This window comes from Pelodiscus sinensis, chromosome 3 (assembly GCF_052426305.1).
Source record: "Pelodiscus sinensis isolate ZL-2025 chromosome 3, ASM5242630v1, whole genome shotgun sequence".
Taxonomy (NCBI): domain Eukaryota; kingdom Metazoa; phylum Chordata; order Testudines; family Trionychidae; genus Pelodiscus; species Pelodiscus sinensis.
In genome coordinates, this window is record NC_143054.1 from 177,472,810 (window position 1) to 177,498,016 (window position 25,207).

Here is a 25,207-nt window from a genome sequence, read left to right on the forward strand (position 1 = left end):
CTGTAGTCCCATTTAAGTTGTATTCCCTAATTTATTGATAAGGTCATGCAAGACCATATCAAAGGCTTTACTAAAGTCTAGTTATACTACATCCACCGCTTCTCTCTTATCCACAAGACTTGCTATCCTATCAAAGAAAGCTATTAGCTTGATTTGACATGATTTGTTCTTTACAGATCTATGCTGGCTGTTACCTATCACCTTATTATGTTCCAGATGTTTGCAGATGAGTTCTTTAATTATTTGCTCCACTATCTTCCTTGGCTCAGAAGTTACGCTGACTGGTCTGTAGTTTCCTGGGTTGTTCTTATTTCCCTTTTTACAGATTGGTACTATATTTGCCCTTTTCCAGTTTTCTGGAATCTCTCCCCACTTCCATGACCTTTCAAAGATGATTGCTAAAGTCTCTGATACCCCCTCTATCAGCTACTTCAGTATTCTAGGTTGCTTTTCATCAGGTCCTGGTGACCTGAAGACATCTACCTTTTCTAAGTAATTTTAACTTGTTTTTTTATTTTAACTTCTAAACCTACCCCATTTCCACTAGCATTTACTAGGTTAGGCATCCCATCACCATCAATCTTCTTGGTGAAAACCTAAACATAGTCATTAAGCAGCTCTGCCATTTCCAGGTTTCCTGTTCTTGTTTCTCCCTTTTTGCTGAGCAATGGGCATACCCTGTCCTCAGTCTTCCTCTTACTTCTAATATATCTGTAGAATGTTTTCTCATTACCCTTTGGCTACGTCTACATTGGCCCCTTCTCCGGAAGAGGCATGTTAATTTCCAACTTCAGAATAGGGAAATCCACGGGGGATTTAAATATCCCCCGCGGGATTTAAATAAACATGGCCGCCGCTTTTTTTCCAGCTTGGGGAAAAGCCAGAAAAAAGCGTCTAGACTGGCGCGATCCTCCGGAAAGTAGGAATAAGAGATCCTCCGGAAAAGGGCTTTATTCCGGAGGATCATGCCAGTCTAGACGCTTTTTTCCAGCTTTTCCCCAAGCCGGAAAAACAGCGGCAGCCATGTTTATTTAAATCCCCCACGGATTTCCCTATTCTGAAGTTGGAAATTAACATGCCTCTTCCGGAGAAGGGGCCAATGTAGATGTAGCCTTTATGTCTCTAGCTAGATTGAGCTAATTTTGTGTCTTTGCCTTTCTAATCTTGTCCCTACATCAGAGGTAGGGAACCTTTATTTCTGAAAAATAAGTAAGGGGCTCCAGACAAGTGAGAAACAAAATCCCACACCCCACCTCTTATCAGCATGGGTTCCCCAATGGTGGGGGGGAGCCCCGAGCCTTAGGGGCCAGATCCAAGCAAACTGGGGGCTGCATCCAGCCCCAGGGCCTTAAGTCCCCCCCTCCCCCGATAAACATACTTGCATTGCTTATATTCAATTCATCCTTTGTAATTTGACCTAATGATGCCTGTTTATTACTCTGATGTTGATAATTTTGTTCTACAATGAAATACCTTTCTAAAGTTACTTTCAATTTTAGCAACGGTCACAGAGTTGTTCCCTGATAACAAATGGAAAAGAAGCTGTCCTGCCTGTTTAGGGAGGAAAGGTCTGTGATCCATGAGATTCTATGAAGGCATCTCCACCCAGTGAAAAACAATTGCAGAGCCTGCCCCAACTCTGTTATTCATGGAGTAGTTTGAAGGAGTTTTTGCACCCCTCCCCCGCGCCCAACCCCACCCTTGCTTCCTGGGAGGCCAAGGGAGAGATTCCCTCCTAGGAGCCCGTTCCCAAATCCCCACACGCCGCCTGCCCCGACACTAGGCTTCGCAGGTGGGGAGAGTTCAGAGGAGGCGAGGGACTAATACTAAGCTCTGTCGGGACGCTCAGTGTAGGACGGTGCGTCCCTCTCCCGCGGGTCCCTGTGGGCGTTTCTCCTCGTTAGGGGCCCCTCGGACTGGTTGGGGGGGAGGGGCTCCGCATACCCGGGGAGCTCTGCCCTGCCTGAGGGTCTCAGGCGCCTCTGCCGCCCTGTCAGCTCCGCTCTCGGGGTCTCTCTCAAGGCGCGCGCGGGGGGGCGGGGGGGGGGGGGGAGAGAGACACGTTCCCGCGGCTCTCAGCGGCCTCAGCAGGGACAGGCTCAGCCTGGCAGGCGGCCGCTTTTGCAAGAAGCTTGAGCCCCGCGCGCTGCCGTCCGAGCCCCTCTCGCGGAGCCCTGGGGGAGGGTCGCGCAGCGCGCCCGCAGCAGAACCGAGCAGTCCCGCGCCATGTCCGGCCTCGTTAAGGTTTCCGGTGGCCTTAAGTCAGTGGACTACGAAGTGTTCGGCCGCGTGCAGGGTAAGGGCGCGGCGCCAGGGCCCTCAGGCTGGGTTAAACGCGGCGCGATTGAGCGCGCATGCGCGAAACTCCGAGTTGGCTTCTGGCGCGAGGCTGAGGCGAGCGAGCGGCCCGGCCCCGCCCTTTCCCTACGACTTACAGGAGTGGCCTCCTCTGGGCAGAGCGTGCTGCTAAAGCCTCCGCGCGCCTAAGTGGCTTGTACAGCCAGGGGCTGGTGAAGCCCCTGCTGGTGCCCGTCGGGCGGGCGGGTTGGATTCATTTCTCGGCTGCGACCCGGCCCCTCCCAGCCAGCTAGTTATTCCAGCCGTTTTTCTCCCCGTAGCTTTGCAGTGCGAGCGCTTGAGCGTCGCATTGGTGGCTGCAGAAGGAGTCGTCTCTGGGTGTGTCTAGACTACAGGGGTTTTCTGAAAAACGTGGCCTTTTTTCAAAGAAACTTCCCTTGTGTCTAGACTGCTGCTGTGTTCTTTCGAAAGTAAATCGAAAGAGCACGGCAGGTTTTTTGATCGCGGAAAACCACATTTTATGAGGCATAACACCTATTTTTACAAGTGCTCTTCTGAAAAAAGGCATTATTGGACATGAACTGCTTTTTTTTTTGAAAGAGCATCCAGACTGCCTGGGTGCTTTCTTTTGAAAAAGCGTCTCGTTTTTTCAAAAGTACTGGCTGTGGTCTAGATATACCCCTAGCACCAGCATCCAGGAGCCCAGGGTCGGCAACTGGGACCCTCAGGCATGGACTGGCATACAATGTACCATTAAAAACAGATTTACCAACACTTTCAGTGGTAAAGTTGGCCTTACACTGCATACTTGAGTGGATGGTGCAAAAGAACATTAAATGAGAATAAAAACATAAACTGAATGACAGAGACCCATAGTTCATAGTATATCTAGCTCAATAAGAGCCTGATGTTGGCAGGGGGCCATTAAACATTGCAGCAATTCAAATAAATAATTAAGTTATTTGCTAGTTTAATGACATGGTATCCAACACTAGCTATGTGTGTCTATTTGGCCAGTTGAGTGTGAATAGTTGGCTTGAAGAATGTGGCTGTTGGGCCAGTCAAGTGTGGCTTGTTCATGCTTCAGAACTGGTTGGGCACCACTGGTTTAATGCATGCTATAAGTCTTATGTATCTTTCATAATTTAGGGCTTAGTGTTACACCAAACTATCTCAGTTCAGACAGTGTTCTGTAGTTTTCAGCAATAAATGCATAGGTGGTTATATAGATATAGATATAGATAAAATATAATAAATTTAGCAACCTTAATTTTTGGTGGGATAGCTAAAAGCTTGACAATATGTTTATATAACATAGCATTTATTTTGTACTTGGAGACTGTTGACATTCTGTAAAGATACTATTTATGCAGGATTTTGGCTGAAGGTCTTATCTCCTTAGCAGATGATGTAGGAACTTCCCTAGTTTGTGAGTCTTGAGGGCAACAGTGGTGGCTTAGAGTGCAAGTCATGTCCCCTACTTGTTATTTTGAGCTTTCTGAACATTCCAATCTATTTCTTCAGTTAAATGGTAGGCAGAGTTCCCTGAAAGAAAATGCTAATTCAAGATGTCCATCATAAGATGGCTAATAAAAAAATAAAAGGGTGAAGGGCTTCTGGGATGCCTAGAGAAAAAATAAGTACATGATGCAAGAATCAAGGGGACTTGGCTTCTCTCTTACCTTCCTACGGTTGTCTTCAAGGATTAAAACTTGAAGCTGTAGAAGTGTTCTTTTACTGTATTGCTAAGAAGTTAAGGTTAGGGATAGAGAATCCTTGAAAAGAATATCTTCAGTGAAGCAGAATTACGGGTAAGACATTTTCTCTTTCATTATTTGTCCTAAGGAAGACCATCATAAGTAGCCATGAAAAACAAATTCATAGCCATGAAAAACAGATCACAAAGCATAAAAACTGGTCTTTTGTGTGCTTTTACCTTGTATGCTACAGATTTCATGGGGAAGACTAGTGTTTCTCAAATTGGGGGTCCTGAACCAAAAGGGAGAGTTGAAAGGTTATTTTAGAGGAGTTACAGTATTGCCGTCCATATTTCTATGCTGCCTTCAGAGCTGGATGGCTGGCGAGCAGTTGCTGTTGGCTAGTCATCCAACTCTGAAGCCATGCTATGCCAGCGGCAGCACAGAAATGAGGGTGGCAATATTAGAAATAAGGGTGGCAATACTAGAAAGCAGCATTTGTTGTCTAGGTGCCCAGCTCTGAAGTAGGGATGTGAGTATATAGTCGTTTAAACAATTAACCAATAAGTCTGGTTTTACTGGTTAATCCAAACACGATATGCCCACGCCCCTGGCTGCTTCTGTATCTGAGGTGGGAGAGGCAGGAGCCAGTGCCTGTGGCAAGCTGTCTTTTAAGCTGGCTCTCCACATGTGCCGGTTCCCACAGAGACACCTTCCCTCCCGAACGCCTGCTGCCTTCCAGCTCCACGGGAGCTAATAAGCACGGGGAGACATCTTAAAAGCCATCTCCTTGCAAGCACCAGATCCCGCTGAGCCACCTGTTTCCCCCCCCCCCCCCACTCTGCTGTCTCTTTATCAGAAGCAGCACTGGGTGGGGGTCAGGTGGGATGAGGGAGCAGCTTCTGTCTGTGGGGTGGTACAGAGGCAGCAGTGCGAGATGGCAGGTGGCTCCCCAGAAGTAGCTGGGAATGCACTAGCTGCCAGCCCTGCCCTCCCTGGGGGGTGGAGGAGGTGGAGAGGGAGCATTTTAGTGACCATGTGAACCCTAAACATGTTTGTGGCTATGTGATTACTAAAATAAACTACATCTAACATCCTTACTCTGAAGGTGGCACTTCAGAAACAGCACAAAAGTAAGGGTGGCTGTACAATACCATTCTATCTGCTGGTAACGGCTCTGCCATCAGAGCTAAGCTTCTAGCCAGCAACTGCTGCTTTTCAGCTACCCACTTCTGAAGGTAGTGCCGCCATCAGCAGCAGTGAAGAAGGGTATCTGTACTGCAACTCCCCCACCCCAATAAGCTTGCAACTCGTACATAACTCTTTTGGGGGTCAGGAACCTTAGAATTACGCACCATGACATTTCAGATTTAAATAGCTTGAATCATGAAATTTAGAATTTTTAAAATCCTATTACAGTGAAATTGATTAAAATGGACCATGAATTTGGTGGAGCTCTAATAATAAAATCAAAACAAATATGTACATATATATGAACCTGACTCCTAAGTAGCTATCCATATTTTAGAATTGTGATAAACATATATGACCATATATCTTAAAGTTTCGCAGAAAATTAGATGCAGCCTCTAATACTCAACTGAGTTTACAGACACACAAATTAGGTGAAGCTGTTAGCAATAGCATTAATTCTGTTAAATTAATCTGTCTTATCTTTTTTTTTTTTTAGGTGTCTGCTTCAGAATGGTAAGGCAGCATGTACGGGGCCAATTTTACATTTCAACAGTGTGGTATTTCCAGTGCTAAAAATATTGTAGGAGGCCTATATACAAAGGCATCCTGTTGGCATTTTCAGTTCTGAGCTGGACAGGGTTAAATATTTTGTGTTTTTTGTTGCTGTTTTTTAAATCATAGGTTCTTTTTATAGTAGATATATGATATAAACTAATCCTACTGTTAAAATAGTTTTTTTACAAAAATATTCATATTGATGTTATTCAGTTTGTTTGTATCACAGTAATACTTAGAGGCCTTGATCGGGATGGTGATTGTGTGTATGCACCCTGAATTTAAACATTTTAAGAGCCTGACAATATGTTGACTTTCAGAAAATGTCAGTTTTGAGCTATTGAAGCAATGGATGTTCCTTTATTTTTTCATGAAAATAAGTGTACCGTTTTAATTGTTCAGAAAATTAAAAAAATTAATCTATCATGGTTATGATTTTTTTCTGACAGATGATGTCTAGTAAACACACTGTGAAAGTTTGGTCTCTGCAGCTCAAAACTCATCAAAGCTTCTCCACCTGTTCTGAATTTGCAGCAGGAGCATTCCAATTAAAAAAAAAAATAAGCAGAAATTCAGAAAACGAGGAAACTTGTTTTACAGAGTGGAAATAGCTAGAATACTATATTTTCTGAAAATATTGACCTATGTTTAATATTAAAGATAAGGCTTTTTCAGTATATGATTATTCTTGTGAAACAGCTGAAAGTTGAAATGACTGAAGGACTTAGGATATATAACATGTTTTTAATTAGTGACATCATTCATTCCACCCACTCTGGTCTATCCAGCTACTTTGGGCTCTTGTGTTGAGTTGCCACTCTATGAGAGATATGGTCCATTGCTTTGTGTTAAGTATTGTTAACTTGGAAGTGTCAATCTGTGTAATTGAAAGTTGTGACATCATCCTGGGCCTGCTTTATATTTATTTAAGTGAAGAGAAGTGAATATTGAGTGTATTGTATGAGAAAACAAACAAGTCTGTGCCTCTCTCATATTTTGATGCCTTATCTACAAACAAATGTGACTGAATAGATAAATTTAAAATTCTCTTTATTACTTTTTAACAGATATGACAAAATATAATAAAACAATGTTGTTTAATTGTTAAGAAATTAGAAATTATTGTTGTTTAGAAATTGTTCTGATAGTGTCTAAGCAGGAACAGTTTTCCAGTGAACTTTTAACAGATAATTACTATTCATTAATAATAGCCTAGATCAGCCCAGTTGAGTGCATATGGAATAAGTCCCCAGAGGCTAATAGTAAAATCTGAGTGTGATATATGCAACTGGATAAAGATGATTGATTTAGAAAAGCAGCCATGTTAAAATACCTGTGACATATATATTTATGCAACTAATATATGAAGAAGTAGAAGACCATTTGTTGGCTAATAATGGTTGACATTTTCTTTCGGTGGAATAATTCTTTGCTGGATTTCTGAACGAGTCTGTACAGTTTTTGGGTTTAAAATATATCTTTATAACAAGGTATATGTTACCTAGATACGAGAGAGAGAAAATACAGCATGGCAAAACTTTAAAAAAGGAGATAAATTCAAGTGGCCGAAGCCAGCATAGGAAGTGAATAGATGACAAGCAATCACAATAATAATAATTTATTGTAAACAGAGCCATATTAACACCTCAAACAATTTACTAAACTTCAATCTTTATTGCTACTACAATTCCCTCTTCTTCTAGTGTTTTGCTCTCCTTCATTTACTTCTCAAGGAAACTTGCTAATTATTTTGACAGTTTGCTTGAAGATGAGGTGTCATGGCTCTTTTAAGGAAGTGTAGTAAATTCAAAAGTGCTTTAACAAAAGATGAAGTTTTTACAGCCCTTTGTTTTTGCTGCCAGTGTTATTTTTTGAAGTTGCAGCTATAAGGGTGATGTGAAAGACCCTTAACCTCTGCACAAGAAGATAACATATGTTGACAATTCTTACATGGAGATTGTAGATTTTATCCCTCCTCCTGCCAGGGAACCATCAATAGGTTCTGATATATCATGGGAAAACAAAACCAAAGAAGCTATATTGCTACTTCCTTTATTGCCAGTAGTGTAACTTGTAAGTAGAGCCAAGAGGTGATGTTATGATAAAACTGATAAGTACAGTGGAAAAATCTCACTGTCTTGTAGAAAAAATAGCTGCTTCTGCTGCAAGACCAGAACTGGCAGGAAAATCACGGTGTCTGAGTAGATGCATTAATATCTACAGATACTTTTTAGGAGTGTAGGTTTTAAGAAAGCTGTGGAAATGGAACTGGGGCTCTAAGACTGTTCATGCACAATATGTGTGCGTCATAACTGCTGGTACTGAATATACTGTGTGTATATTTTGTTTTATTTTCCAAATCAGTACACAGAAGATGAAGCTAGGAAAATGGGAATAGTTGGCTGGGTTAAAAATACCAGACAAGGGACTGTTACTGGCCAAATTCAGGGCCCAGAAGATAAAGTAAATGCAATGTAAGTATTTGTGTGTCAATGTGTGTTAGCTTCACTAACCTGTCAAATTTGTTAAAATGATTCTGAATAGAATGAAAAATTAGATTTAGAGATCAGTGTCTTACTGTAACAATCATAAATCAGGTTTGATAGAAACATACCGTCTTGACTCCTGAGCAATTGTTAGCCTTCTGTTGTGTGGGAGAACTGGGAAGAGGAACAAAAAGCAATATTGGAAAGGAGAACAAAAAAGAGACCGACATGGAAAAACACAAAATTAGCAGGAGGAAAATAACAAAATAAAAAATTAATTGGTTTAGAAAGAAGGAAATGGATAATGTAAAGAAAAGAACTCTAATTGTGCTGGGACATAGGATGAGGGAATATGATGGTGGTGATGGGGAAGAATATGTCAGCCCATCTGTTCATTGAAAGTAGGGGCTTCCCTTTCAAAAGTAAAAATGGCTCGGAATGCCTGCTGCAATGGAATAGTATTTTCCATTGGTCTTCTTTGAGTTAGTACCCTAAATGATATCATTTTTACCAAGATGTCTGCTTCCAGCACTACGCTCTGAGATTTTTTTAATTTAAAACTTTTAAAAAATTAAAACTATTCTTGGTGACAAGTGTTAAACCTGTCAGCTTTCATACTGCTTGGCTAAGTAAAATAGACTAATTTTTCCTCAGATTCTTAAATCATAGATTATCATGAACAGATTAGTAGATATCCTTACATGGAGGTTGCCTAATGCTTCTGAGTATAAAAGCTTCTCTGGTCTGCTTTTCAAGGGCTCTAGTGTCTTGATAAGTTATAGCATAATTTACAAATTTTGCAAAAAGGATAGACCTCATGTCAGAGAGGCACCTTTTGTTGTCCATTTGGAAATCCATTCAGAGCTGTTTGAATTATAAAATGTCAGAATTGTCATTTGCAATCTGTATTATATTCAGCGGAGATTGCAAGAGGCTTTCTTTTCTGCTAATATTTTTCAAGATACTGCATGTACTGGGCATGCTCTTGAATGTCTCTTTTTAGTATGGCACATATAACTGTAACTCAAGATGGGAATCAGACTAAATAGATCCTCCTTCCTGTCCTAATTGCCCTATCAAAATAAACATTGGGCTTGGGGCATTTGCACTTACGTGACCTTACACTTATATTTTCTAACTTGTTGGTAATTCAGTTCCTTCCCTTCATAATACTTGTTATCGAGCAAGGCCTCATACTAAACTGAGAAGCAATATGGCAGACAAATCTGATTTCACTATCCATACTGCCTCTTATTAAGAACCTCTCAAATGTATGTGCCTGATTATGCTGTAGGTAAAATGAGGCTACTCGTACATATATAACCATTGTTTCAGCATGTTGTGCATTCTCAAATGATTACAGCCTACTCTTGCTGCCAGTTATTGAAGTTACTTCTTTCACTGAAGTGACTGCTGATTATTCTGCAGTGCTGAAGGTCCAGAGATCAAACTCTGATGATACGTTGTGGGTGGATGAGTTACAGTTGCGTATAATAGAATTTGCTTACCTCACACAGTTCAGTGACACTCACATTTTAGTATTACAGCAGTGCTCACCACCTCCTACTGTGATTGGGTACCTATTGTGATAGGCAAAAACATAGCTTTCCTATCCAAAAGTGTTTACAATCAAAGAAAGACAGACAGACAGATGAAGTAGCTTGTATAGCAGATCAGAGACAAAATCCAGATCTTCTGAGTACTGCACCCAGTTCTCTTAAGTCACACTAATATCACTACTGTTCTGTGGAGATTTGGAGTGTTTTTACTTTTATAAACTTATCAAATGTGTGAGATGTGACAGAGGATACTGGTGTTGATTTAGAGACGGAGGACAAACCAAACCAAGTGAGGTATGTGTAGGAGATGACAGTTGCTTGATATAAAGGAAGTTGTGCTAGGCAAGGAGGATGATTTAACAAAAGGTACTGTCATGAATGGGAGAAAAAAAGACTGAAGGTGGTGTTCAGGAACTTGCACATTGTTGATGTTCCAAATTTTCTCAGCATGTTCTGGCATTTTAAACTGAAGAACAGTGATTGCTGCAGCCCAACGAAAAGATAGTTTCTGTGGCACAAACAACAAAAATCATCACTTCTGTCACATGTTCCCTTTGTTAAAGTTAAACATTAAAACATTTATTAAACAGAACAGCATTGCAATAACATTAATAGTACACTTGATATTATTAAGACACGACACTTACAGCACACCTTTCCATGCCTTGTACCTTATGCTCAGATTAACTCCAATTGGACTTGAAGTCCACATTGCAGACAATCAAATATGGGCCTGTAATAAGTTGTGCTCACCACTCTGGCACCTCCTGTTTGTTGTCTTGGGAATTATCTGAGTCCAGCCAGTTTTTACTCCCTCTTCAGGTGGTGTTTCACCCACCTTCACCTCCACTCTGGGACCTGTGTTCTCTCCAGGATCACAGAATCCTCTTCAGGACACATGCCTCACTCCAGTCTCCCTCTGTCCAGGAGCATAGCAGTTCACTCTCCAATCACTTGCCTTAGTGGCCAACTGCAGTCCTGTTTCTAGCCATATCCCTCAATGGTAAACTGTAACCCATGGCTACTCCCCCTCAGTGGTAAGTTGGGGCTTGGGGAAAGCCAGGCCTACATGCTAATCCAGGTCCCAGCCCACCCAGAGACCCTATAGCTGACAGCCATGTATTGCTCCTCTTTCAGCTGTGCCACCTCAATCCCTGGGCCACTTCCTGACAGCCCTACCACTTCATTTGTCCTTGTGTCAGGGCCTCAGTCTGGAAGCCATCTATCTGGAGCTTCCTCTCGCTCCTGCTAATCCTGCCCAGCATTGCTCTGTCCAGGGTGCTGGTAGTTCCTTTAGGGACCCAGTACTTCTTCCCTGGGCTCCCAAAAGAAAACTGACTCCTCTGTCTTGCAGCTCTCTTTATATATGGGCCTGCTATGCCCTGATTGGCTGCTTTTCTCAGTCATTCTCTGGTTGGTTGTCTACTGTGCAGCCTCTGTAAAGCTGCTTTTAATCTCTTTTTCTGCCAATGTGGGGCAGATACCCCATCACAGGGCCACTACATCTTAACAATAAAAAAGATTTCTTCCACTTTATAATCTGTGCAGGAACAGGATCAGCAGCCACAAACAAGAACCAGGACTGGACCTCTTCACTCAGGATCCACAAATCAGGAACAGTAACACGGACATTGACAGGAGCTAGAGAGCTGAACCAGGCAGTTTGTCTCCTCTTGATCCGAAGCAAAAGAGCAATACAAACACTAGCTGCCTCTAAAATGGATAGCACAGAGCAATGTGTGCTGAGTCCTTGTACACTTTTTCTTGTTACTACACAGACTATATGCTTGGTCCTGTAGAGTTTCCCATTCTTTCCAGATTACTAGGCAGATTTCTAACGATCACTGATATAAAGCTGACCAATCAATACACATCAAAAGGCGCTGAAACAGAGTATATACTAAGGACAAACAGAAGGCAAGAAGAAAGTGGCCCAATATGGAGGACAGATGAACTGCAGCCATACAACATGGCTAAGCCTGAAAACAAATGGCAAGAAGAGGCTACAGGAAGAAAAAAGGGACTAATTTAAATCCATTATGACCAAAGTTCATCTTGAAGCTAGAAACACTCTACAGGTGTCTTTAGATGTGGTAAACCTGGTGGCACAACCCACAGCTACTGCTGTGGTCATACTAAGCATACTGGTTCCAATCTTCTTGCTTGCCCCGAGAAATACAGTCCATGGTGGAGGTGCTTCCTTTTGATGGCTGGAAGCTTATTTGCCTTGAAGACAAATGAATTCTCCACATTTTGAAGAACTTCTAAGTAACTATCTCTACATTGGGACATACACACCTGCAACCACCAAGAAAACAAAAAACATATCCCTGTCAGCACTCCAGGTTCGCCCAATATGTCCAGCAACAGTATGAGACAAAGACCCCAGAGACATTGGCCACCTCCATCTCAATCATCTTATGCAAAACATCTTATGCAAAACTTGGTCAAGGGTCTGTGAGACACCCCCCCCCCATCTACCCGTGCTGACAACATTTGACTCCCTTCTATGTGGCGTGGGCTTCCATCACCACAGACAAATGGGCCCTATAAATAATACACACAGGCTACTTGGTGCCATTTACCTCCATCCCCCAACCTAACCTCCCTATCCTCCCTCTTATGAGCACAATCCTTCTTATGAGCATGTTCTGAGGCATGAAGTAAACCGCCTGCTGTATCTCAAAAACTCTGCTCTTGGATGTGTACCAAGGCTCCGACTGAAAGGACAGATCCAATGAGGATTCTAAGGAGATGCCAATATCTCTGAATCATTGTGTTTCTGAAGAACACATGCTGGTTGCTTAGGAAATTTATTTTTATACATTTGAATTCACCCACTGAAATATCAGGAATTTTTCTATGGCATAGTTTGCTGTTTGTTTGATGCAGATATGCAAAGTCCATTAAAGTTAGTTATGAAACAGTATCCACCCTACCAGTGAAAAGGAATTTTTCTTTACTTTTTTCCTTATCTCTCTCGCTATATATAAAAAAATTCATGTGGGACGTCAGCCCAACCCCCAAGTCCAGGCCATGATCTCCGACCCCCTCCTGGGGCTCAGATGCTCTGGGCCCCGCTGGCCCTACGTGGGCAGCAGCTTTAGCTATGGCAAGGCTCCCCTCCCCAGAAGCATGCCTGGGATTGTCCAGGGGCCAACAAAACAGGCCTGGGGCTCAGCCTTCCCTGACTCATGGGGAGCAAAGGATTAGGGTTAGGCCTCAGCGAGGGTGGAAGGGCTGGGACTGGGCTGAGGATGAGGGGAACTGGAGCTGGCATGGCCTGGGCTGGGGCTGGTGTGGCCAGGTGATTGGGGTGGGGGAAGAGTCGGGGCTGGTGGAGCATCAGCCTGGCCCACCCAGTGGCCGAGCAGAGAGCTGGGAATGAATACCCCCAGAGAGAGAGAGACTGGCGAGCATAGTGAGCAGGGGGTGAAGTTCCCCAGTTTTTTTTTATTACATTTTAAAACGATGACATACAAAACAGTAAAGTTCATGTAAAGAAACAATGTTGAGGCCTAGATGGCTAATGGTTGCTCCTGCATTATGGCTCTTCTCATGAATGTAACTGCTTGCAGGGTCAGGCCACTTAATAGAACTAAGTGAAAATAATTAACTGTTTTTGCTTAAAGTTTAATATCTGTGTAAAATCTTAGCAGGATTAGGGCTTTAGAACTCATTTCCTCTCTGTATTACACCCTGTGGGTGAAATCCTGGCCTTATTGAAATCAATGGTGAAATTCCCAGGATTTTGCCCTGCATATCTTCACTTAAATCTGTGGAAATTGCAGGATGTGAATGAGGGTAGAATTTTGCCTCCAAGTGTTGTTGTAGTTTGATAATCAGTGTTTGATTTCTGATAATTAACTTTTTTGTAAATTCTCAGAAGAAAAGGATTACATAATTTCTATATTGCAGGGTAGTCTTTAAAAATGTATGAATTTTAAACATTTATTTTAATTTAATTGGAAAATCTTGTGAACCATTTCCAGAGGGCAATATAGCAAAAAGTTTTATCATTGGATTAAATATTTTTGGAAATTATCCTAGAAAAAAATTGTATTTATTTGTATTGTTAGATAACAGTATTTTGAATGCTATAAAAGGCATCTCTGTTTAAGACTAGCATTTACTGTAGTTCTATGTACATTAGCAAGCCTTGTACATAAGACCCTACTAATGATACTTGGTGCTTTTATTTAATAACATCTATTTTTAAACTATAGGTGGAGCTCTTTGGTTTGTAGATGTGTATTTTTCAACTGTTCATGCCTTATTTGAAATAAGGCTATTTGTAGACTATTCTGTAGAATCCCTTCTTTGAGTTAGAGGCTTTTTTCCCCTACTGTATTTTATAGTCCTGCTCCCCTTGTTGTTACATGTCCATGTGCACAGCATATAATTAATCTTAGTACAAAAAACTTCATTTCAGTTTTCACCTGTCATTGAGCCTGTGAATCAAGAATAGTAGGGTCACTCTCAAAACCAAGTTACACCTATTGATGTTCATTACTGAGACACATTGTTATGGAGTTTAAAGATAGATTGAAGGGTTTCCTACCAATCCAAAATATATTATTTTAAACAATGCAATAAAATAACTATCATTCCATTTGCATAAAAGAGAACCATATAAACACAATATTTTTCTTTACAGTATCTTGTGATAGTATTCATATAATGAAGTTAAAGTCCTTAAAGACATTGTAGTTGTTGTCATAGCAACTTTCAGTGACAAAATAGGCATTCTTTTTTTAGTGAATTTTCAAGCTTAAACTATCTATAAACATTAGTCATTTGCAATTATTAACTTACAAAAAGGGTAAAGATTAGTATATGTGGATGGCTAAATTTAGAATTTATTAAAATTGTGATGCCTTGGTATAGCAGATTAAAGGAACTGACATGCACCTAAGAAACAATACCCGATGGAAATTTTTAAATAGCAATTATCATTGGTAACAGCAATGGTATTTAAATATTTTTCCTTCATTTTAGAGGAGAACATGTTGTGTTAAGTATAATATTCTCTGTCCTGGAAGTGGTGGATTTATTTTAATAGATAAAAATGTTGTAAACTGAATTCACAATTATTTTTAATAATTGAAGTTTTCAGTAAAAATACCAATAACTATTAAGTCTCAAAGGGTAGCCACGTTAGTCTGTAACTGAAAAAGCTTAAACAACGAATGGTCCTGCAGCACTTTAGAGACTAAGATACAACCGGATTTGTGCTAGTCCCACAGACAGAGACAAACACCTATGGGATCTATATCAGGCATTCTTAAAACTTAAATACCCACCCAGGGAAGTGAAAAAACAGATTGACAGAGCCGGACGAGTACCCAGGCATCAGCTTCTTCAATATAAGCCCAATAAACAAAATAACAGAACACCACTGGTCATCACCTACAGCCCCCAAATTACACCCCTCCAGTGCATCATTTACAATCCACAATTGCTCCTGGAAAATTAGCCTTTTCTCTCACAAGCCTTGGTGGAGAGGCCAATTCTTCCCTATAGACAGTCCCCTAACCTGAAACAAATTATTTCCAGAAACCATGCAACACACCTCCATCATACTCACACATGAACCGACTCCTGCAATCAGCTCCGGTGCCAACTCTGTCCACACACCTATTCAAGTGACATCATCACAGGATCTAAGCACATAAGCCACCACATCAGAGGCTCATACAACCACACATCCACTAATGTGATCTATGCCATCAAGTGCGAGCAATGTCCCTCTGCCATGTATATTGGCCAAACTAAACAGTCTCTACAGCAAAGAATTAATATACACAAATCAGACATTTGAAATGGTAACACACAAGAAACTTATTTGGAAACATTTTAACTTGCCTGGGCACTCATTAATGGATCTAAAGGTGACGATACTATTACAAAGCAATTTCAAAAACCAGCTGGAGAGAGAAGCTGCAGAACTTGCCTTCATTTACAAATTTGACACCTTCAGTCAAGGTCTGAGCAAAGACATGAAGTGAATAGGCTGCTACATTCAACACCCTCACGACATCAAAAGCTAAGTGCCGGGCACTTACAGCCCACTTTGTTAGCTTCATTTAGCAGGGACACTCTAATTGACAAGATTTTTTTTCCTTTTCTTTCCTCCCCATTCCCATTTTTCTGCTATTTATTTGTACCTCTGAACCCCTTTCTCCATTCTTCTGAAGAAGTGGGTTGTGCCCACAAAAGCTCATGATACCATCTACATTTTTGTTAGTTTTTAAGATGCTACAGGACCATTTGTTGTTTAAGTTTTTTCAGTGATTATTAAGAAGAGAGAGTAACAGATAAATACACGTATAAACAAGAAAAGAGCTACTTAAGTCAAATTTCAGTATGTGCTTTTACCAAGAGAGTTGACATTTTTTCCTTATAGCACCAAATATGAGAGAGAAGGAATCAGGAGAAGATAAGTATGTTAGTTTCCATTCTGTCTGTCTTTAGCTAAATATGAGTTAATCAACTTAGATGTCTGGTGTTTGGAGTTCAGGGAAGTATTGGAATGTTGACTGTATTCCATAGATGCAGTGCACAGATACCAGGTAACAAAGTGGAATTTATCTTTTTGTCATATAGAGTAAAAAACAGATTTTTTTTTATACCAACTTTGAAAAGTAGGTATGTTTTTAATGTATTAACATTTTGAATACATTTACAAATAATAGCCAGAGTAGTCTGAAATGGATTTGAGTGTTGATCGAAAGTCATTGGTTATGGTTGTTACAAAAGCACCATGCTTAAGCCATGAATGAGTTCCATTACCATGTGCAAAATATTGGGTAAATAGTTGAAATCTAATTTCCATATTTACATAATAAATTTCCTAAATAAGGCAATATCTCCCATATAAATTCAGAGTTGTATTTCTCATTTGTTTTAGTTGGAGTTGTAACATAAAGTGAATGGAAATTCCAATCTATGTGTTGAAATTTAGACATTTTTCTTAGTTTTTAGAAGGGCTATTTTTATCTTGAGCTCAATCTAAGAACAGATAGACAGATTATGGAAACACATCAGTTAAGTTTGCTATGGGACTTTAAAAGGAATTTGCGAGGGCAGGAAAGAGATTAATTTGTGTGAACAGGGAGGAATTATGAAGTAAGTATAACGTTGTATCTTACATATGAGGGCACATGGAAGAGGGCTCAGATGTGATTATTGAGAAGCTGACAAATGAGTGAATAAGGGTGGGAACGTAGCTAGAATAGAGCGGTGGTGGGCAACCTGCATCCCGACGGCCACATGGCCCATCAGGGTTCTGTGTGTGGCCTGCAATACATTTTATTTACTGTTGCATGCACACAGGGTTGCCAGATTCCACTGGTTTCCGTGTGTGTTTGATTTTTCCTAACGATGTTACTAAAGTGACATGCACGTAAAGCAAGGGCACGTGAAGTGAAGCGCATGCTGATTGGACACAAAATTGAATGTAAGAGTCTGCTCCTCCCTCTGCATCCAATCAAAGTGCTGCCATGGTTCAATTGGCACACACCGCACATTCTAAGTTCGCAGCCCACTCACTAGCCCATTGCTGGAATAAAGGGAGAATGGGAGGGAGGAATTTTGAGCTTGAGCAGGGAGGATAAATAGGATAATGTGATAGTGTCTGAGAAACTACTGGATTCAAAGAGGGAAGTGAGTGACACAATCAAAACAACAGGCAAGGAAGAGAATTTTAGTGGCTATATTTTGCGGAGACTGAAGAGGAGCAAATATGTGAGTCTAGGAAGTCAGAAAGGAAGGTTGTCACGAGTCTGCATCCATGTATCTGTTCCACATAGCTGCTTTATTTGCATAGGCCACCCGTGCCGCTTCTCAGTGCTCGCGCCACCCTTTGCACATGCGCTGTAGAGACCAAAAGGTGCAGCAAATTTGCCTTTGCCTGCAGTCCCTATATCGCCTGCTGGCGGCAGGGAGGGGGTTCCGGGCCCACCCACACTCCCGGACCCCGACCCAGGGCCCTAACAGGGAACCGTGCTCCCCATGGTAGCAGGCGGCAGCTTACCCCTAAACTCGCCTACTCGCGGGCTTTGCGACCACGCCCTGGGTCAGCATTCAACCCCGCCGCCGGAGACCCTCTCCGCAACCCCTCGGGTGAGTTTCCCCGCATCATCATCTCCTTCTGCCCTATTACCTGCTACCTCTGCCTTTTCTCCCCCCTTTCCCGGGTCCTTCCCCAAGCTTTTATCCTCCCCCTCTCTCTTCCGTCCAGCGGGTGACGTCATCCTCGCCGATTGCTCCGCCGACCTTTCCGCCCCTCCCTCCCCATCGTGCCGGTGACGTCACCCGTTGCGACTGGCAGGGCGCCTGGCCCCCACACTCTCCCTGCCTCTGCCCGCCGAGCTCCTGCGCTGCGCGTGCTGGCCCCCTCCCCATGATTGTTCGCCGGCGCTTGCGTTGCCGCTTCCGTAGTGGCGCAAGCGCATGCACCTCCGGCATCCCGACCCCCCCGTTGGTTGTAGTGACGGGGTTGCCTCACCCTATCACAAAGGTATTTTAGTAATAGCAAGGAACAGAATGATAGATTTGGTTCTGAGTATGGGAAGAAAAGGGTGGATTTTGAAGATGTCGAGGAAGAGAATCAGGATCTGGAAATAGCTGGATGTGTGGGCAAAGAAGAGGGAAGGAGTAAAAATAATTTTGCAACTGTGAGCTTGAATGACAAGGAAGACAGCAGTGGTATCAGCAGAATGGAATGAAGGAAATTATATTTTTGAAGGAAAAGGAAGGTGGAGGTTATATGCATGGTCTTTAAGCTTTCTTCTTTCTGGCCTACACACTTGTTTTATGCAGAAAATGTGGGTACAGAAATACCAGAACCTGGGTAAAAATGGGGAGGCACTATCATTAGAGCTGTAGCCCAGCTCCTTCTCTTCCTCTTGGGGCCCTGCCCCCTGGTGAGGCCAGAAGCCAGAGCCAGGCAGTGGTAAGAGCTACCCAGGGAGACCGGGCTGCTGTGGGGAGCTCCAGACCTTTCACCTGCCCTGAGCAGCGATCAGCGTGTCTGAGAGCAGCTCCCAGCTCATGTCCCCCACTCTTTGGGGCATGCCACTGTCAGTGGGATCCAGGGACAGAGGCTTTGGTTTGGCCTCCTGTGCTTTCCCTGGGGTGTGCAGGCAAGTTCTATAGGGAGTGCAAGCCTTGCTCCAACCTGAGAGAAATTGAGAAGCTCCGGGAAGGCCACAGACAACCAGGAGCCAGGCAGGAAGGGGTCTACTAGCACAGCTGTGGCTGTTACTAGCCCAACCTCAATGGCTGCTGCACATCACCCAGGTGCCTCAGTGCATATAGTTTTGAACCAGACAGTCCGGCATTTGAGCTTTCTGTCCAGGAAACAAATTGAGAAAATACCGGACATATAAATGTCTGGTATTTTCTAATTAAGTAAGTTTTATTATTATCATGAGTATCAGTACGTAATTGCGTACTGCCTGGCTGGTAGCCACGCTCACACAGTAGAGAGGACAGGGGTGGGGGGCAGGGCAGGATGGAATCCCCAGTTCCAGACTCGCCTGTGTGCCCCGCTGGGACCATGCGCGGGACAGGCAGCGGCCTGGCATCTGCATGCGCCCGGGCTAGCCCTGCTCCCCACTGGCCGGTTTCCCTCCCCCCCCCCCCGCTACCTCCAACCCCCTCCCGGCCAGCCCTGCTTCCTGCCATCCAGTTTCACCCCCGTCCCTGATCTCCCCGAGCCAGCCCCGAACCTCCTGAATCCCTCCTGGCCAGCCCGACTCCCTGCTGGATGGTTCACCCCGGCCAGCCCCGCTCCCCCGCATTTCTCTCCCGGCCAGCCCTGCTTCCCGCCAGTTGTTCTCCCTCCCCCCGCCCCCCGCCATATCCCCTGGCCAGCCCTGTTCCCCTCCCGGCTGCCCTCACACCCTCTGAGATCAAGTGTGTCCGGTATTTTTTTGAAATCATCTGGTAACCCTAAGTGAATATGCCCAGCTCCCACTACCAGGTTTCCCTGCTGCCAGGCTGCCCCATGGCAGGTCCCAGCTTTTTCTGGTTGCAGGCTGCCTCCACTGCTGGTCTTTGTGCCCAAGGCAGAAGCCATGTGTGGCACTGCTCTTCTGCCGCTTTTGGCTTGTGGCATTGCCCTCTGCCAAAAAAACTACGCCCGTGTTGCTTCTGCTCTGTGTCTGCCCAAGGCTACTTTGCCAATTTTGAAAAGTGCACAGGCATGATTCTCTGTAGTGCCCCCCAACCAGTTCTAATCCTTATCCTCTGGAGGGTCCAAATGTTCATTGTGCCTATGACAGCCAAGAATATTAATCCACCTCTGTTTTTACGCTGCATGGAAGGCCCAGCATTTTTCAGTTGAGGATCACAAAGCACCTTTACAGCAAACAGTCTATATCCGAGTTTTGTTCCAAGCTCTACAAGACTTTAGTGCAGTGGTCTTGGGCAAGTCATTGAGCCTTTGTGCCTCACTTTCCCCAGTTAAAATGGAGATAATGCTTATCTTACAGGGATGTTGCAAGATTTAATTCATTAATTTTGTAAAGTGATCTTCGCCTGAAAAATGCTGTAGAATTGTAAATTTTTTAATAGTAGTCACAAGCTGAACAAATAACATTTAGACCACCACATTTATATTTCAGAGCTAAAAACAACTTGTACTGGTAGGCTGAATCAGACTGTACTGTAAACAGTAGATAGTGCAGCTGTTCTTCTGAAAACTAGATTTAGAATATTTCTCAGCTAATTAGAAGGGGTGTAAATATTTTTTTCTTTAACCCAAATGGAACATTTTAAGATATTAATTTCGACTGTTGAGAACTCCCTTAAATTTTGTGAATGATGTATTTATATGAAGCTTTTGCTGAGTTAGTATCTTTGAGTGGCAGATCCTAACTCTTACTGAAAGCCATTTATGCCTTTGAAATGTCTTCTTCAGAGTTCATACCTTGCTGGGACCCAAAGTAATGCTCCATGATCATGTTTTCAAAACATTCTGTAACCAGGTTAAAGATGTTTTGTTAAGGATGTAGACCAGTTCAAGGCCCTTACTGCTGTTGCACCGTTTTCAGGACAAAGATTTTCTCTGAATATTTAGTGCAGCATATACACCCTTTGCATGAGTAGTAGTGAGCAACAATTCAGTTTAAAATGTGTTGTATAAAGGAGTGATTCTTAACTAAATTCCTAATATAATAGTTGGATGCTGACAGTAACTAGGTTTCTATCATTGGAAAAAGAATAAGTAGTCCTGTGACACCTTAGAGACTAACAAAAATATAGTATCGTGAGTTTCCATGGGCAAAATCCACTTCTTCAATGAGCTTGAGTGTGTTTTGCCCATAAAAGCTCATGATACTATATATATTTATGTTAGTCTCTCAAGTGCCACGGGACTACTCATTGTTTTTAAAGGTACAGAATAACATGGCTAGCCCTCTGAGAAAGTGGAAAAGGAGTAGACCTCAGAAGTGTATGTCGTCTCCCTGGGACACACTATATATCCTATTTTTTACCAAGCTGCAGAGGCATCAGAAGTACAAAGTACTACATAAAATGAGTAGCTTTTATTAATGTGAACATTCTAAATATATTTGTCTATTCAAATGCTCATTACTTGGTTATCTACATTACTGAGTTTCTTGATGAGAAACCTATTATACTGTGCAAGACATAGATATGAATTAGGAAAAGCACTCACTATATATCAGAACAAAAGATATGAAAATCCGGTCCACTGCCTGCATGTATCAATTTGCAAAGTTTTAAAAACATAACAATAAAAGTGATTAAGTTGTGCTGCTGTTACATATGCCTTCTTTCCTTGTTGCTTTTATGGTGTAAGCTTAGTGTTTTCTTTCTGAAGTCTGTAGGGTTTCTTTCCAAAGATGAAGATTTAGGGATTCTTTTATTTTAACATAACTGCTTGAAATTAGTCTAGAGCTGGAAACATAGGAAGATTGTGGTGGCAATGCTCAGTCATTATTTGGCGGTCAGCCTGGAAGACATGTCGGAATGAGAGTTTGGGGTCTCTGACTCATTGACAATGATACATGATATAGAAGAGAAAGGAAACAATGATTCTCACATTGAGGTTGGAGTTTCTAGCAGATCCTTGTCTCTGAAGGGCATAAGCAGGGATAGGCAATAATTTTTGACTCCAAGAATTTGTAAGTGGTCAAAGGCTGCACTCTTGGGTGGAGATTGGATGCAGAAGGGAGCTCAGGATAGAGGATTGGGGTGCAGGAGGGGATGTAGGGTCTGGGGGGAGTTTGGGTGAAGGAAGGGGTTGTGACCTGGAGCAGAGGACTGGGGTGGAGGAGGAGGTGCAGGGTGCAGAAGGGGGTATGAGTATGGGTGAAGGAGAGGATTCTGACCTGGAGAAGGAGTGTAGGGGGCAAGGGTAGGACGAGATATGGGTGCAAGGTTTGTGTTACATGGGGTAGTTGCTGGAGGGGAACAGAGGATTAGGGGGAAGGAGGGCTTGGGGGCCAAAGGTAGGCTCCGGCCAGGAGGTGCTTACTTAGGTGGCTCCCAGCCAGCAGCCAAGGAGGCCCCTTAGGCAGTCTCCCTGCCTGCTGTGTCCTGCATGCTGTTCAAAGTGGCCAGCTGCTTCACTGAGTACAGTGAGCCCCAGGAGTGGATATTTCATGCACTCCCTGCCCTGCAAACATGGCCCAGGCAGCTCCCATTGGCCAATTTCTGGACAATAGGAGCTGTGAAATTGTGCTGGGAATGAGACGAGCACACAAAGCCTCTCTTTCTTCCTCCTCCCTCCCCAGCTTGTGGCAGTGCTCAGAGAAGCACATGGTCAGAACAGCCAGCTACCAGGGCTGGTGGGCGGGGACTTCTTGCCCAAGACTCCTGCTGGGCTGCAGACCAGATCCAGTGGCTTGAGGAGCAGGATTCGGCCCATGCGCTGAATTTTGCCCACCTTAGCATAAAGTGTGAGAATTAGAATCATAGAATACTAGGACTGGAAGGGACCTCAAGAGGTCATCGAGTCCAGTCCCCTTCCTTCATGGCAGGACCAAATACTGTCTAGACCATCCCTGATAGACATTTATCTAACCTACTCTTAAATATCTCCACAGGTGGCGATTCCACAACCTCCCTGGGCAATTTATTCCAGTGTTTGACTACCCTGACAGTTAGGAACTTTTTCCTAATGTCCAACCTAAACGTCCCTTGTTGCAGTTTAAGCCCATTGCTTCTTGTTCTATCCCTAGAGGCCAAGATGAACAAGTTTTCTCCCTTCTCCTTATGACACCCTTTTAGATATCTGAAAACTGCTATCATGTCCCCCCCTCAGTCTTCCCTTTTCTAAACTAAACAAACCTAATTCCTTCAGCCTTCCCTCATAGGTCATGTTCTCTAGACCTTTAATCATTCTCGTTGCTCTTCTCTGAACCCTCTCCAATTTCTCCACATCTTTCTTGAAATGCAGTGCCGAGAACTGAACACAATTCTCCAATTGAGGCCTAACCAGCGCAGAGTAGAGCGGAAGGATGACTTCTCGTGTCTTGCTCATAACACACCTGTTAATGCATCCCAGAATCATCTTTGCTTTCTTTGCAACAGCATCACACTGCTGACTCATATTCAACTTGTGGTCCACTATAACCCCTAGATCCCTTTCTGCCGTACTCCTTCCCAGACAGTCGCTTCCCATTCTGTATGTATGAAACTGATTGCTCCTTCCTAAGTGGAGCACTTTGCATTTGTCTTTATTAAACTTCATCCTATTTACCTCAGACCATTTCTCCAATTTGTCCAGGTCATTTTGAATTATGTCCCTATCCTCCAGATTAGTCGCAACCCCTCCCAGCTTGGTATCATCTGCAAACTTAATAAGCGTGCTTTCTATACCAATATCTAAATCGTTGATACTCCAATATACAATGGGCTTAAACTGCAGCAAGGGAGGTTTAGGCTGGACATTAGGAAAAAGTTCCTAACTGCAAGGGGGGTCAAACTCTAGAGATATTTAAGAATAGGGGTATGTCTACACTACAAAGTTAATTCGAACTAACGAACGTTAGTTCGAATTAACTTTGATAGGCGCTACACTAGCACTCCACTAGTTCGAACTTAATTCGAACTAGCGGAGCGCTTAGTTTGAACTAGGTAAACCTCATTGCACGAGGACTAAGCCTAGTTCGAATTTACTAGTTCGCATTAAGGGGTGTGTAGCCCCTTAATTCGAACTAGTGGGAGGCTAGCCCTCCCCAGCTTTCCCTGGTGGCCACTCTGGCTAACACCAGGGAAACTCTATTGCCCCCCTCCCGGCCCTGGAGCCCTTAAAGGGGCACGGGCTGACTACGGTGCCCGTGCCAGGTGCAAGCCTGCCAGCACCCAGCCAGCAGACCCTGCACCTGGCACAGCTCGAGCCAGCCACCCGATGCCCCCCAGCCCTCCCCCTCTTCCCGGGACCAGGCTGGCGGCTCCCAGGAGCTTGCCCAGGACCGCAAGAGGCGGGCACCCGCCTGGTCTAGTGCAGACATCGTGGACCTCGTCCACAACCTCCGCACTAGGCACAGGAAAGCGGCCGTCTAGGGCAGGAGAGCTGCCAGCCTGGCCACCCAGGAGCAGGTTTGCATGAAAATCAAGGTGGTCCACTGAGACCCCTGACGCTGAGCCCTGAGCTTAGAATGGCCGTACTGGGTCAGACCAAAGGTCCATCTAGCCCAGTAGCCTCTCTGTCGACAGCGGCCAACACTAGGGACCCTGGAGGGGATGGACCAATACAATGACCAAGCCATTTGTCTCGTGCCATCCATCTCCAGCCTTCCACAAACAGAGGCCAGGGACACCATTTCTACCCCCTGGCTAATAGCACTCCATGGACCCAGCCTCCATGAATTTATCTAACTTCCCTTTAAACTCTGTTCTAGTTCTAGCCTTCACAGCCTCCTGCAGCAAGGAGTTCCACAGGTTGACTCTTTGCTTTGTGAAGAAGAACTTTCTGTTATTAGTTTGAAGCCTGCTACCCATTCCTTTCCTTTGGTGTCCTCTAGTCCTTCTATTATGGGAACTAATGAAGAACTTTTCTGTATCCACCCTCTCCACCCCACTCATGCTTTTATAGACCTCTATCATATCCCCCCTCCATCTCCTCTTTTCTAGGCTGAAAAGTCCCAGTCTCTTTAGCCTCTCTTCATATGGGACCTGTTCCAAACTCCTCATCATTGTAGTTGCCCTCCCCTCTCCCAGCCTCTCTCTTCCCCTCTCCCACCTCCTTTTCCCAGTCTCCCCCAGTTTTGTTCAATAAAGAGAGATTCTATTTTTTAACACAATTGTCCTTTATTTTGTACATCAGGAAGGGGGACTAGGGAGAGGTAAGTGGAAGGAGGTGAGGGAGGAATGGGGTACGAGCCCCCGATGGGGAGGACTGGGCTGGCTCTGCGGTCTTCTGGGGGTGGAACCTCTC

At 43.6% G+C, this 25,207-nt stretch overlaps 1 protein-coding gene across 5 annotated transcripts in view; it reads left to right on the forward strand.

The window, feature by feature from the left end:
• The first annotated feature begins 2,050 nt into the window (after positions 1-2,050).
• ACYP2 (acylphosphatase 2) overlaps positions 2,051-25,207 on the forward strand; it is a 95,730-nt gene continuing 72,573 nt past the window's right edge. For 2 of the 5 annotated variants that reach the window (XR_012902986.2, XM_075925479.2), the window contains exons 1-3: positions 2,051-2,296; positions 5,686-5,714; positions 8,109-8,218. Coding sequence is in view for 3 of the 5 variants with exons in the window: in XM_075925479.2 (XP_075781594.1) it covers positions 2,227-2,296; positions 5,686-5,714; positions 8,109-8,218 (209 nt within the window). In the remaining 2 variants the exon portion in view is untranslated. The remainder of the gene's footprint in view (positions 2,297-5,685; positions 5,715-8,108; positions 8,219-25,207) is intronic. The other 3 variants (XR_001368205.4, XM_006122113.5, XM_089777515.1) reach the window with 2 other exon arrangements.